General features: G+C 33.3%; 1 protein-coding gene across 4 annotated transcripts in view; it reads left to right on the top strand.

Annotated features, from left to right (window-relative positions):
* LOC121410542 (myotubularin-related protein 14-like) overlaps positions 1-15,557 on the top strand; it is a 33,470-nt gene extending 17,913 nt beyond the window's left edge. For 2 of the 4 annotated variants that reach the window (XM_041602697.1, XM_041602699.1), the window contains 11 exons: positions 80-143; positions 1,193-1,278; positions 2,805-2,881; positions 3,203-3,239; positions 3,962-4,029; positions 4,356-4,420; positions 6,784-6,967; positions 10,572-10,680; positions 11,395-11,423; positions 14,175-14,297; positions 14,570-15,556. In XM_041602697.1, the coding sequence (XP_041458631.1) occupies positions 80-143; positions 1,193-1,278; positions 2,805-2,881; positions 3,203-3,239; positions 3,962-4,029; positions 4,356-4,420; positions 6,784-6,967; positions 10,572-10,680; positions 11,395-11,423; positions 14,175-14,297; positions 14,570-14,759 (1,032 nt within the window). In that variant the 3' untranslated portion in view covers positions 14,760-15,556. Of the gene's footprint in view, positions 1-79; positions 144-1,192; positions 1,279-2,804; positions 2,882-3,202; positions 3,240-3,961; positions 4,030-4,355; positions 4,421-6,783; positions 6,968-10,571; positions 10,681-11,394; positions 11,424-14,174; positions 14,298-14,569 lie in introns of all 4 variants that reach the window. The other 2 variants (XM_041602698.1, XM_041602700.1) reach the window with 2 other exon arrangements.
* Positions 15,558-16,074: the final 517 nt, after the last annotated feature.

Raw genomic sequence — 16,074 nt, 5'->3', positions numbered from 1 at the left:
CCAAATTCTGAATTGTCAAAGACTTCAATTTCTATTTTTCAATAACGACATTGTTGATGTTTTTTTAATTTTATTATAGTCATGGGATCTGGTAAGGATAACGCAAAACTATTTGAAGCTACTCCTGTTCCTCATCAAAGATGGTGAGTGATGATGAAATCTTACATAAATTTATGATGCTACTAAGTAAATCAGATGGTTAGATCAATAAAATTTCACTCTTATTAGTTATTATAAGGCATTTTAGCAGATAAATAATTGTCATATTTTGCTTGCTTCTTTCAATCCAAGACCAACGAGCTATTATTTGGAACAATTTATATGCCTGTTATATAGGAATACTGTACAAAAACAGAGGACAACATTGGTCATATTTCTGCTTGTGTGCTTGCGCAGTAGGAGCCGATTTTGATCACTAATTTCATTACATGCGAAATCTGGTTGGGACCAATTTCTGACCCAACACATTGTAGATCATGCAGTAAGTGTATGTGCACACCATGCATGATGCGGGACTGCATGGTAACAATTTACGTCACAATTGCTTATTAGCAAGGATTACTTAGCCAAGTTTGTGATTAATCTAACATCAGTAGTGATAAGCCAACAGACATTTGAATAATTCCAAATAATAGCTTTTATTACACATTATACAGCTGTAGGTAATAATAATAATGATAATGATATTGACTGGCTATTCTTTTGCGGAGCATCAAATATATTGCCCTCGTGTTAAGACTTGGTGCCAATGTGATTCAGTTGTGAGCAACATATTTTATGTTCCCCTCAAAGCCAGTCAATATTGTATAAATAGTTAATTTCTACAGTAAAAAAAAAAAGTGTCAAGTTATATATTTTCTTTTATTATATCTGACAAGGTATTATTTAATTTCTCCTATAGCACAATTTTATATATGTTGGTAATTTGTTTCCATGACTTTTTCTTAGTATATACTCCTCATATATACTCCTAATGCCAAAATCAATAATGACTACCGTAAATATTAAAATTTGAACCGAAAAAGGCTTTTTAGTTATTTTTGCAATGTGTTTTAAAATTACTGCGAAGAAAGACTGTTTATAATTATTCTTCCAAGTTATTTGCTTTATTTATTAATTTACGTATTTGTCTGACTATTTATCTTTTACTAATATTTAGTGGTATTTATGTATTTTTTCTTTACTCTTGCAGGAGATTCTGGTGTGTTAGTTCACTGTATATCAGGCTGGGATCGCACACCTCTTTTCATCTCTCTTCTCAGGCTTTCTCTTTGGGCAGTAAGAAATTACCTCTCATTTTATGTAGAAAAAGAGCCATGTGTATGGTAATAATGATGTAGTATGATATGCAAGAGTTTGTGGAATATTTGTTAATTAATATTTTTAAGATGTGCTTTCAGTATTTATTTAAAAAATGTTCACAATGGTGATTCCTTGACATTGTTGGTAAGCTATTCTAAAGTTTTATAGCTTTTCAAGTAAGTGTAAATTTAGTTTTTTAGATAAAATTTGCAGAGTTGGTACAAAAATGACAAATTAAAGGTAAAGAAAATCAGTGATAATAATATACTGAAATTTTTTCAATCTATAGGGGAAGGCAGGGTAAGCTGTGACAATTTTTGCATTTTGCATGTTAGAATTGATATGACTAGTAATATTGTAGAAATAAGTACCTTGCCTTTAAATTAGATTCTCGGGAAATCTTTTTCACCTATATATAACTTTCTACCCGCACGCTGAAAGTTACCGTGACCTTTGAAAAAAACGATGTCAAATGACTCAACTTGCCCCATCTGTGGGGTAACTTGTGCCACCGTCTGGGGTACGTTGAGCCACAAAAACTATGTACAAAATATATGCGGGAAGAATCAGGATGTCAATTTTTCATTTAAAGTATTTTCACTTGCTAATTCTCTATAAATACTAACATCTTCTAAAAGTAAAAGAACTGTCATGTGAACTAGCTCCTTTCTGCCTGCATATCAGTGGCTTTTTACATTTTTTTAAATTTTTTTTTATTATATATCACCATAAGAACTACCATGGCTTAACTAGTCCCTGTTGATTTGGCTTAAATTACCCCAGTCCAAACTTATTGCGATATTTTCACATCCACACATTTATTATGCATTCATCATGTAAAAGACTATGACAAGAATGAGAATCCATACCTGGACTAACAATATTGTTCTTATTTCTATAATATATTTAAAGACGTGTGTGGGTAAAAAGCATTTATCTATTTTACACCCTTTTTTACTTATTTGGCTGAAATTTGTATTTTTCCCTCTAAAAATTTACATTTGTTTCAAAATTGAAAACAAAGTGGTGGGGTTAAAGGTTATTTAATGGGTCATCAATATATAACACCACCACGATGTCTGACTCATTCATTATTAGCCTGGGGGTGGTGGCTCAACGTGACCCTATGCTCAACTTACCCCGCCTTCCCCTACATAATGGATCACAATTTATGGATAAGACAGCGTGGACAGTGTGCATGTAAAAAAAGGAAATATTTGGTATAAATCATACAATTTCTGCAATATTCCATGCTTTAGCAACTGCCAGTAAAGTATACGGTACATAGACATTTGTCATGCTACCTGTCATTGTTTCAATACCGTACATTACAAGAAAATGAGTTATCTGGTAATTTCCTGAATTATCATAAGAAGTTGTGAAAAGTAATTTGAATCAGTTAATTGTCAAGGGTTTATTACAAAACAGCTCCATAACTTTTAGATGTATTAATCTACATGTTTCGTTTTAGTACGCTTCCTCATTTTTTTTTTACAACTAAGGATTGCAAAGCCCATGCAAATCTCAGTGCAGCTGAAATACTCTATCTCACAATAGCATATGATTGGCTGTTATTTGGGTAAGTACTTGAGGTATCTCTTAAAAGACTTTTGTATGCAGTCTTTAAAAAGTAAAAAAATAGACTTTATCCCTTATTGATATGTATGTTATTTCATCAAGAAAATTACCCCCTTTTGTATGCATTTGTACTTTGGATCAGTTACCTTTTCAATAGTATAAAAATACAAAATAATAATGATGATTTTATAAGATATTTTTTTTTAATTCATGAGTTAAAAATCAGTAATCGGTTGCAAATTCTTTACAGAAGGAAAATATTTAAATAGTTTTTTAGAATTACTAATGTTTTGAAATTTGTTCTGTCTTTCCATTTGTTCAGGCACAATCTATGTGACAGATTAGGGAAGGGAGAGGATGTGAGTACTCATATTTCTGTTTTAGAATTGATTTGGGTTTGAATCGATCTGATTTACACTCTTTCTATGTTTCTATGTAACCGGTGGTAACAGCAAATGGTTATCTTTATTTAAAGCCCAGCTAAAGCTTTAAATATTAAAAAAGTTGATAGTGTGAATTAGACTCAAGTATCATGTTACATTCCAATCATACATAAGTGCAGTGGCTATTTGATTTTTGTTTGATTTTTCAACCTTTAAAATTCTAGTATTGCACTGTTTTATATGTAGAGTCCTCTGCAATATTTTCATTTTTCTTTATAAAATGCTCTTTGACCACTAATGTTACAAATTTAGTAATTGGATATCCAAAATGTACAGAGTCAGATTATATCCCAATATTTTCAGCCCATCCCATGCTTTGGAATAAGTATTACATCAAAAGGAAAAAAACACAGATATTTTTTTTATTGATCGGGCACCCATTCAAATAAATGTTCATGTAATTTTGCAAGTTTATCCTCTAAAACTCATTTCATATCCTCCACATCATAACTACTTTAGGACATTCATATGATCTAATAATGAATTAGAATAGTGATAGACATGATTGGGACAGGATGGGGATTTAGGAAAATATATTGTTGATTTTAAATCACTTCACTTTCTTGTCAGATTTATCCCAACTGATAAATTGGGATTTATAAATGTATAAGTTCATAAATTTTATTTCACCCCTCCAGGTTTTCTTCTTCTGTTTCAACTTTCTGAAACATATCACATCTGATGATTTCTCATTAATCCAAAGAAGGTCAGTTAACACATTTGATTTAATATCAAGCGTGATTTATAGTTTCCTTTATAAAAGCAAAAAACTTTATGATAGTGTCAGGTTCTCCCCCCCCCTTCTTCATTGTTATCATTTAGTATATTTGATGTATACATTAACCCTTTTATTGCTGAATTGCATTTTTTGTATGATTTAAATTGAATAATTTTATGTGGACTCTGTAAATGAATTGTAGAATATTTTAAGTAATTTGACAAAATATTCTTCTATGAGCCTAATCTAAGACATTACATTACATTCTTTTTTATTCTGAATGAAATGAAGTATGTTTTCTCATTCCATTACAGTAGACGACACAGAGCATCAAGTAGAGCAGACTCAGAATCATGTCTTGAACCTATGGTGTTATTAGGTCAGTTTGGTCATTCTTAATGCAAATCCTGTTTTGCTTTAGTCAGTAAAATTGAATGCTTGGTGTCTACCTTTAGATTTAATGAAGATAGAATGTAAACTTTATTGTAATGGCCTGAAAAATGAAAATATACAGGTATTCAAGAATCTCCCAATTAAGTGTGTCTACTCATTGTATCTGTTCTACTTAAGTGCATAATTGAATAGAGCAGTGCCCTAGAGTTAAATATTTAAAGAGGTGTTGGTCTACTGTGTTTAGTTCATGCACACACTAAACAATATAGTAATTACCTATGTTGCAAGAACAGATATATTCAATTCAATTCAATTTTATTCACATCTCTTTAAAAACATCAAAAGATCAAGTATACAAATCAATACAAAATACAACATACATTATACATAACATTATAAAAAGAAATGGTAAAGATGAAGTGAGGAGGATGTGGGGGATAAACAAAAGGCCATTGGCCTGTCAAGGTAAATCCCTGATTTTACCCCACTTCAAAAAATAATACAAAATAATACATTACAAACACAAAACTAACAACATTAAAACAACATAAAAGGCAATAAATTAAAACTTAAATATTCATATTCAAACTTAAGTAAATACAATTTATATTTCCTCCTAAAAGAATGAGTAGTTTTACTTTCTTTGAGGTCATCTGGCAAGGTATTCCAAGACTGGGCCTTTAAAACTGACAGTTGTTCTTGAAAAATTATAATGGTAAAAAGGTACATACATTTTATTGGCATTTCTTGTGCAATATTTATTTATGTTGACGTTATATTCAAAGTATTCATTAAAATATTTTGGGAGCAATTGTTTAGAGTAAGAAAACATAAAAGATGCTAGTTGTAATTTATTTATATCATAAATATTCAGTATTTTCAATTTCTTGAATAAAGGTTGAGTATGTGCTAAGTAATTGGCATTAGTAATAACTTGTATTGCATGTTTCTGTAATAAAAAATAATTTCTGTAGTGAATGAGATGAACAGCTGCCCCATACAATATTGGAAAACATGAGATGTGATAAAATCAAGCAATTATATAATTTAATTAAAATTCTCAATGGTGAAATGTGTTTCAAACTATTAAAAACTCCTATGGATCTTGATATCTTTAAAGCAATGTGATTTACATGTTCCTTCCAATTCAGGTTTTCGTCTATGATTATGCCAAGAAATTTAGTACTAGTTTCTCTCTTTATTAATACATCATTAAGTTTTTATTTATTTCACTATCTTGTATTCTGCAATTCCTACTTTTAAAGATCATGTAACATGTTTTATTTTGATTAATATAAAGTTTATTGACAGTATACCAAGTTTGTATCTTTTCCAATTCTAAATTAAATAAATTGTTCAATGCCACCGGATTATTACCTGATAGAAATAGACTGGTATCATCAGCAAACAAAATTATTGATAAAATATTACTAACATATTGCAGATTATTGATATAAAGTAGAAATAAAAGTGGCCCGAGATTTGAGCCTTGCAGTACGCCTACCGTAACATTTTCATATTCAGAATTACAGTTATCAATAGTCACAAACTGTTTCCTGTTAGAAAGATAGCTTTCAAACCATTTTAATGCACTTCCCCTTATTCCATAATATTTCAGTTTGTTGAGTAAAATCGAATGGTTAATACAGTCAAATGCCTTTGACAAATCTTAAAAGAGCCCTATAACAATATGTTTTTTTTCAAAGGCTTTGGCAAGTTTATCTGTTAAATCAATTAATGCATAAGTAGTACTGTATCCTTTCCTAAAACCAAACTGGTTTGTACTTAATATATCATGTTTGTCGATAAAAGTTAATAATTTCTCATAAACAATTTTTTCAAATAATTTGCTAAATATTGATAATAAAGATATAGGCCTGTAGTTGCTCATTGTATTTTTACAACCATTCTTATATATTGGTATAACTTTCGCTATCTTTAATTCATTTGGAAATATGCCCTTTTCAAGGGAAGAGTTAAATGTATTGCACAAAGGAGATACAATTGCATAAATAGAGGATTTGACGATTTTAGCACATATTCCATCATGACCAGGAGACTTATTTACATCAAAATGTGAAACAATATTAATAATAGTAGATTCAGTAATAGGGTTGAAAAATAATGATTCATACACAGATCCCTTTAAATAAGAATCAAATGATGTTGAACCTGTGTTATCAATCATATCATGTATTTTTTGTCCAACTGTACTAAAGTAATCATTAAATAAGTTTAAATATGTGATTTATCCTTTGTGGATTTACCTTCATATTCCCAAGTGCATTCTGTATACTTAATTCAAAATTTTCAACAATTGTCTGATTATTTTCCATTGAAATTCAACAGATCTAGAAGAAAGCAGAAAACACAAATTAGGCAGTAACTCCAGTCTTAGTAGTAACATCAGTATTACAAGTATCAGTAGTACGAGTTCACCTATCTTAACATCTGTTCAAGACTCAAGCAGTAAAGAAGAGACAAGAAATGGGGATATTCATCAAACATCAATTGGTGCTGTCAGATATAATGTGTAAGATTCATTCATGCTATTTTTGTGTAATCATGTTCTTTCCTTGTGATGGTTTTGCTCCTATTCATTTACATTCAAAATAACTTCAGCTATCCAAAAGAAAAGAAATATTATTGTTCATAAATATGTTCAAAGCTCTAATGACTGCACTTATTTTAATTGTAAGTCAGGGCCGTCACCAGCTTTTTTCTAGGGGGGTGCTTTTTATGAAAAAAACCCACAAAAACACAAAAAACAACGTATTAACTCAATTTCATGCAGTTATATAGCCCGCCGGCCAGAATGGATATAGAAAGTACATACTGGTCAACATGCCTATTGTTCCTCAATGCAGTTTCGGTGTCTGTGAAGGATACTGGCTTACCATTGCTAGATGGTCATACAAATGTACTGCCTACTGGTCAACATAGACGAGGTTGGCCAAAGCCATTTTCCGGGGATGCATATTAGCAAACCTATTAATTATCTTCTCTGTGTCATGAGGATAGTTGTAATGGATATGTATCAAAGCTAGGGAAGACAGCCGCTCCATGCCCATTGTTGCTCTCGTGTAATGATGTAGTCTGCGAAGGACACTGGCTGACCGCTCACACTCTGCACTCGTCACTGGTAGTGTGCATGCTATCTTTAGCAGGACATACATGTTGGGATACATGAGCTGATCACATACTCTAATAGCAAGAGCAGGGGAATCTGGTGGGTTTGAGTGATGCTGGAATCTGGCTCTCCATCGCTCATATTCCTCCTGCACTAATCCTGGTGATGGCAGATCATCGGCGTACATATCAATCAGGCTGTCAATGTTGCACTCACGCTTCACAGCAACTTGAGGAACCAGACAGAGTAATTTACTTGCCCTCTTGGAAAGATCTAGAAATAAAAGTGGACAAATGTTGCACTTATTATATTCAATTTGATACCACTATTTGCTTTTTAGTTTGGATATCATTATTTTTATTGTTACCATGTTAACATACATGTATATTTTCTTCAGTTAAATCAAATTAATAATATTCAAAAGGGCAAATAAAAAGAGTTTGATATGCTAAACAGGTATTCCCATAAGAGGTTCATTAACATTTGATTCACTGTGTAATAAATCAATACCTTGTTCCAAAGGACAGCAGAGAAAATGATATGGAAATTTCATGTCAAAATCCAATTGGTCAAATAAAATACTTCTCTACCAAGATTTGTTGTTGTTTAATTTCAGTTCAATGTGATTATGACAATGATTCTGATGGTGATGATGAAAATAATGATGATGAAATGGTGTCAGGTGATGTTTTCTAATTACCTGAAAACTGCTTCTCAAGCTCTGTAATGATGTGATCTACAAAGGGCACAGCATAGTTCACTCTGAAGTAAGTCTCTACCCTGTGGTCGCATGTTCCTTCTTCACAGTTGCAGGATGTGGCCTCTGCATTTGGTCTGTGAGTTTGTCTTGCTGCAAGCCTGGGCATCTCCACTGACACATCAACCTGGAATGAGAAAACATATAATTTTCTTTATGTTCCGGGAGCATTATATATGATTGTCAAACATCTGAGCAGGTCTTTCACTTGCTCTATCTTGATGTCTGATTTGCATAATAAATTAAGTATTGAGTGTAATTCTTTTGGGAAATATGATGAAGTGCCATCTGTTCAAAGTCACCCGTTAGTGTTTAATCATTACATTTATGATAAGTTTTATTATCTGATTTTTTGTATTTTTTATCTGGTATTTAACAACAGTTGTCACTTGCTTATTTCAATTACTTTTTGAAATTTAAAAGCATGTCAATAATGACACCATATGATAATTATAATAAAACCATTCCCAAAATGTACAATGCAGTCTTTTGATTGTGATTTTCTAAAGTGAATACAAGCAGCACACTATTAAGAAATCTGCTGCAAATGAATTTACACAAAGTAAACTTATAAAAGAATTATCCTTTGCATTAGAGATTGTGGATTCTTCTCCTTTAAAGAATACATGAACACTTACCCTCTGTGCCATCCTCTGGGCATGTTCAAACCACTTTTTGAACCTTGCTTCAATGTTTTCCCTCAGATCCTTGTAGTCTGCAATTACATCATCAACCTGGATTAGGAATAATGTAAAATGTATTCAAATAAAAGGGTTATTTAATCAAGTGTAGTTGAATTGTAAACAAAAACACAATATATAATTATACAAACAAAGTGACCCAACAATTAATACTTCAAAGTCTTCATATCATTTTTTTTCCATTGAAATGGCAATATCTTTTCTAATTTTGTCAATTTTTAAAACAATTTACAAGCAGCCACAAAATCATGATTTGATGAAAAAGAATCTCATTTTTTATTTTCACCACATATTATATCATACTAAAACTTTCTATTAATTGTAATGTACAATGAAACTTTATTATAAGGACATCCAAATTGGGATCATAAATGTATATTAAGTTTCTCGGTATATCGGTAAAAAGGAAATACATAAATAGAGAGGTGGCATCAGCAAAATAAGAAGGTTATGTTACAACCAACCACATTATAATGAGGTTATAAAATATTCAGTGTTCCAAAGTATTTTAATTCAAACAAAATGTTACCTTGTTGTAGGCGTCATAAACATCAAGAGCTCTCTTCTGCAGGGCCTTGCTAATCTCCGCTAGAGCACCAAGTCCTTGATATACCACCATGAACACAGTGATAAACTTGAATGAGGCAATGCTATGGCACAAGGAACTTGCATCACTTCTGGAAGCAGCCGACCATGAACCAGAGAAATCCTGGAGTTCATACTCGTCAGTATGTAGTCCGTGGGCTATATGTTCAAGTGCTTCAACTATGAACACATAAGAAGTGTAGAAATGGTCATATGCTGCTTGGCGCTCTGCCCATCGGGTGCGACATAGATCGAGAAGGGCCTTCCTCTTACCAGAAGTACAGTTATTATTTATTATGCACTCCAGAAGTCGGAGCCTTTTGGGGATCCGTTGAAGAAGAGGCAAATAGCCTTCATCTGGTCGATGACATGTTTCACCTCCGTCTCCTTGCACGCATGGCCAATGACAAGGTTGAGGGCGTGGCTGCTACAGTGAGTGTAGATCTTTTTCAAAAGAGCCCTCAAGTATTTTTTTTTTGGTTCTGAAGGGGGGTGCGTTCGCACCGTCCGCACCCCCCCTGGCGACGGCCCTGTAAGTGCTAATTTTAGGGGAATGTTTCATCTTGTTACAACACAGTACTTGAAATCACAATTTTTTAAATCCCTTGGGGATTGTCAACATCAGATGTGATGCTCTGTTTAGCAGAAGACATTCAACACCAGTGCTCAACTTGAACTGCCAGAAATATGTCATACTGTCCGAGGTCAATCCCAACACCAGCCTGATTTCAAGTACGGTGTTGTGGCTGGTGTTGGTGTTGTCACAACACCAACACAAGATTTCAACACTACTTGAATTCACCCATTTTCATCACTACATCATACATTGTAAAGAATGAAAGACCCTATGGATACATGTAATTATGATAGATCTTAATTCCAATTTGTGCAAGAAGGAAAAAGAACATGAAATTGTTTGAATTTTTTAAGTAATAGGGCTAATTCTGTTGTTTTGTCTCTTCAGACCAAAGTCATCAATCCACCGGCCTGAGAGCACTAAGCAAACAATCATCCAATCAGCAACTAGTCCTGTAGCAGTACCCAGGTCATGTCGAAGGTCATCGGCTGATATGGTGAGGGGGACTCTTCTTTTCCAAACCCTCTGCAAACTGATACCACAATTTGCATGATTAAATCAAATAAAATGATAAGTGTCTTCATTTGTCATTGAATCAGGTGGCTGTCTAATCAAGCTGCTTTATGAATTTACACACAATCGTACAAACAAGTTAAAATTTGCAAGCCTAGTGGGTATCTCAAACACAATTACCTAAATTTCAATTATGGAAATGTGGATTACCATTTATTTCCCTTGTCCTTGCAAAGTGTATTATTTGCCACAACAAATATAGATTGCTTTATTACATGTATAAACCGTCAGATTTGTTCAAGCAATAAAACAAATTTTGGGCTTGCCTAAAATGTATTGGCAATCCATATTAAAGTTGTGCATGAAATCGTGCATGAAATCATGCATAGCTTTCTGAATAGCTGTACCCCCCCTTGAAAAATCTGGGGAAAACTGCTTTGTTTTGATATCTCATGTTGAATATGCATAAAATATATCTTCCACCACTGCCAAGCCCAGGAAGAAGAATTTGAATGGGAATTTTTTTTTTCCTTATTTGTACCACAAATGTTTTTCAGCATGTGTTACCCTTGTGAATATTTTGCAGTTACTGATCTTGAATGTATATGAAATATATTAATATAATCAATACAAAGTGGAACTTATTTTGTGTTTTTGTGATACTTACATGTATATTTAATTTAATTTCATTTTCCAGGCAAAGTCAACATCATCAGCATGTGGAAGGTATGTATTGATTTCTAAACATAATGACTTGAAAATGAAGAGGTATAAATACTGTTGTATACAGTGCATATAAGAATACTGTTTACAATTTTGGAAAAGCTTTTAAAATTATGTTTCTTAATATGCCAGAATTTTTTAAATACTGAAAGATGCTCTAATTTCTACTCTATTCAATGACATCATAAAGATCTTTTTCTTGTTCATGCTTGAGCAACATTGACCTATTTGTTCATTTTATGACAAATGGCTTATGCCAAAATTACTGCTATGGCACAATTTAAAGGGGAATGAAACCTTTGGAACAAATAGGCTTGTGTAGAAACAGAAAAATCAAAGAATAAGAATAAAGGAAGAAAAATCGGACAAATAATGAGAAAGTTATGAGCATTTGAATATTGCAATCACTAATGCTATGGAGATCCTCCCATTGGCAATGCGACAAGGATGTGTGATGTCACTTGTGAACAACTTTCCCCATTACTTTAGTATATATTTCACTTGAATTGCCTCTTTTATCACATCTATCCTTAGATCATGTGTTCTTTCTACATGAGGGCATGTAATACATATTTTTTTAGAATACATCATGGATAGAGAGTTTGTATCATCATAAGAAATAGCAAAAAAGAGACATTTTGAGGGTATTTTATAGTCCACCAAAGGGAAAGTTGTTCATCAGTGACATCACACATCCTTGTCGCATTGCCAATGGGAGGATCTCCATAGCATTAGTGATTGCAATATTCAAATGCTCATAACTTTCTCAGTATTTGTCCGATTTTTCTCAAACTTTCTTTATTCTTATTCTTTGATTTTTCTATTTCTACACAAGCCTATTTGTTCCAAAGGTTTCATTCCCCTTTAAGCACCAATTGAAAATGAGTTATCCCAATTAAATGAATTGCTCTTTGCATTCATTTGTTATTTTGATGATATGTGTCAATATATCATAATGATTGTGACGTTATATTTGCTCTTTGCTTGGTTTAGACTTGTATGTTTGTTCAATATTTTGCTTGGCATAAAACAATGAATATGGATTTTTAATTACCCGTGGTTTGAGGGTCTTTCATATAGTATGACTGTGAAAAATGAAGGAATATTTATTTTGCTAGAAGATATTGTCAGTTGAGCAGCTATTGACAGGAATTCTTATAATTAGTTCTGTTCCTATTGATTGGGTGGCTGACATGTTGATTCTATGTGTCCATTCCCTTCTCAATGTCTGATCATTTTCCCATCTATAAATGAAATTATTACATATTGCTTGCCCTCAATCATGCATAAAACAAATTAAAAAGTAAGTTATACGGCAGTGACACATTAATCAGTGAAATATGATCATTTCAATGCAAGCCATTTTTCACACCCTTGGCAAATGATGTCAGTGTTTGCTCATGCTTGAAAAAAAAGCAATCTGATGAAGGAGACTTTAGAGTAGAGGTTCTGAATTATGGGGCACACACTACTGTTGACAATAATAATTATGATGGCATATCAGGCCTTGCAAAGTGGCACATGCAAATCACTATATATAAAATTATGATTTTTTCCCAATTATTTTTGTTTATGTTGAATTTGTATCGAGATTTCATCGATTTTGCCAAATAAAAGGCCCAGTATTGAAAAGTTTTGCAGGGATCTGCTCCTTGAATCGCCAATCAGGCCTTCATATGGGGCCCTGGACCCCAAGCCGCGACACTTTGCTTGCTCCGCATGTTGGATATTGGCAAAGTATAGAATTCTGATAACAAATATGGTGCTTCAGCAAAACTTATTGAGAACTTCTGCTTTAAAATGTATATCAATGAATGAAAAAAAATCTTTGTATTTCGAAACACTATTTGGCAGCTTTTCCAAAATCTAAATTTTATCATATGCATTGTATACAGAAGAAGATAAAGATAATGTTGTTGCTGATGACAATAATAATGATTACGATGATGGCATTAATGAAAAAGATTGTGAAAAAGAGAGTGATTATTGTGTTGATGATGGTAGTGGTGGTGGATGTTGAGGTGGTTGTGATGTAGATGATGGCAATGATGATGGTGATGATGATGATGATGATGGTGGTGGTGGTGGTGATGGTGATGATGATGATGATAATGATGACAATGATGATGATGATGATGGTGGTGGTGATGGTGATGATGATAATGACGACAATGATGTTGATGATGATGATGAAGATTGTGATGATGGTTGTGGTGATGGAGGTTGAGGTGGTTGTGATATAGATGATGAAGATGATGATGACGATGATGAAGTTGATGATGATGATGAAGTTGATGATGATGATGAAGTTGATGATGAGGAAGTTAATAATGATGATGATGAGATGGTGAATTTGATGGTGCTGTCAAGTTTGATGATGATGAAAGTGTTACATGAGAGGAATTGTCAGAAAATTTTATCTGACAATACCGTAGTTACAGTGTTTCTTGGCCAATCAAATTTAAGGAAAGCTGTCAGATCTGACGACTTGTCGGACTGAAAGCTTGGGTTCTTATTATTTTGTATTTAGATTGTTTAAAATGTAAATTTTAAGTGATGTTTCATTTGTATTATTAAGTTTTTGTTAAGAAGAAGCATTTTTAATTTAACTGGACAAGATATTTTATCTGATGAATTTTCAATGCCTTCTATTATTATTATAAGAGGGTGATTTTCATATATTGGGGTTAAGTATTAAAGAGCAAGTGCTGAGTGGGAAACACAAAGAGGTCATTCACATTTGTAATGTTTCAGTTGGCAGATAATATCAGGTACAGGGAGTGTAAAGGGGTACTTCTCCGCCCGAGACTCTCCTCTCACTATCAATTCAGACATCTCAAGTGGATCATGTAGCTCAGCTAACAGCAACCCACCAATGTAAGCATTCTCAAGGCCCTTTTAATGTTTGGTGTTTACCTTGGCCAAATCAGGTTGATTCCTGATTCTGTGTTTTCACTTTCCGCTCTTTACCTCCTACTTTCTAATTTTGACTTGTTATGTAGCTGTGGTGTGTTGTCTGATGTTAGTTGTCTCAAGTGTGGAGTTCAGGTCTTCAATTTTTGATATAAATTTAAAGATAATCTGAATCAAATGCATTACAAGTTTTATGTTACAGCTCTTCTGTTGTCTTTATTGATCTCTTTTTCCAGACCTGAACACATTCCTGAGGACAGCTTAAGAAAACAGAGACTAGACCAAGTCCGTATGGAGTTCAATAAGATATACTCATCAGTGATTGGACCAAGGTATGCAATGGAACCCAGCACTGGTTTAGGGAGTGTGATAGGAAGCCTTGTTACCAAAGTAGGACTCAAAGGTGGAAGGGGACAATATGTATAACACATGACCTTTCACATATGACTTTATCTTTGTGATGCTCTAATTCTTCATGTTTCAGATGTGCCTGTTAGGAGTGCAGATGGCATGTAAAGCACATGGCATGTTGCATATCACTCTGATGTCTGTTTGTACATGGAATTTTACCTTTCACAAAGTCTTCACACTTAGGAGGCTGTGGTTGAAATGAAAGATGGAAGCCCAAGATCTCTCACTTATCACAATACTTGTTCAGAAGTAGAAAGTCTTTGGGAGGTGGAAGACTGAATACATCGCCCAGGCTTATTACAGATGGCTTGATCCAAGTCATCTGTGACTCCTCAAGTATGAGAATTTTTAATTAATTTGCAGCCCAAGTTCTCAATTTCAAGCTCCAGTAGAATGATATAAAGGTGTAAGTTTGATTTTGATAGCTTCCATATTTTTCTAGATCATTTATGCATAGAATCTGATAAAAATACAATGTTTTTCTGGTAGATTTTATAAATTTGGGATGAGTACTCTGCTGAAGTGAATACCGGTATAACAAAAATAGTTCGAATGATTTGTATGTTATTTCCCCCAACACCAAACCTTCAGGATTGGGAAATGTAATTTCTTTTTTTTTTTGCATTTCTATGGTTACATCCTGAAGACTCATCATATTGGCAAGTGCTATCATTGATGTGATCTATTAAGTTTTTCTAAATCACAGCTGATGGTAGAGCTATAGGATATATTATACAAATAATTAATGTTTATGAGTGCAATGGACAGAATACTTCATGAGGTGAAAGATAAAATGATCCATTCAACGAGGCATAGCTGATTTGAATGGATCATTATTTGATCTTTCGCCGAATGAAGTATTCTGTCCATTGCACGAATGAAAAAACATTCATTATTTGGTTTATATTACACCTAAAAATTGATAATTTTTTTCATATGAAATTTATGAATTTCGATGCAAAACATGCTCATGCAGTGCGAGTTCAGTCTGTTGATTGTTATGTCATTACCACATGTGCACTGCCGGTGCCTGCAGCTGCAGCAGCAGTCTCAGTGTGCGCGTGCAACAGACAAAATCGTATGGATCCAAAATTGCACAATGAATGGATAAAAAATTGCACGGTTGATGACGTCATTGCAAAATGGGCTGAATGAACGATATCAAACAACCAATCAAATCACAAGGATCTATCTAGGTGTCATATAAAGCCTCATGCATGCTTTTAACAGCATTATCAAAAACACACATTGCACTGGGAATGATCCACTGTCTATATCTTCTGAGAAAAACTATAGGAACAGGTGTGCATTTGACATCATCAGTCAATTA

Source organism: Lytechinus variegatus, chromosome 3 (assembly GCF_018143015.1).
Source record: "Lytechinus variegatus isolate NC3 chromosome 3, Lvar_3.0, whole genome shotgun sequence".
In the NCBI taxonomy this organism is placed as follows: Eukaryota; Metazoa; Echinodermata; class Echinoidea; order Temnopleuroida; family Toxopneustidae; genus Lytechinus; species Lytechinus variegatus.
Note: the sequence above shows the minus strand (reverse complement) of the source record. Positions and strands in the feature narration are given on the sequence as shown.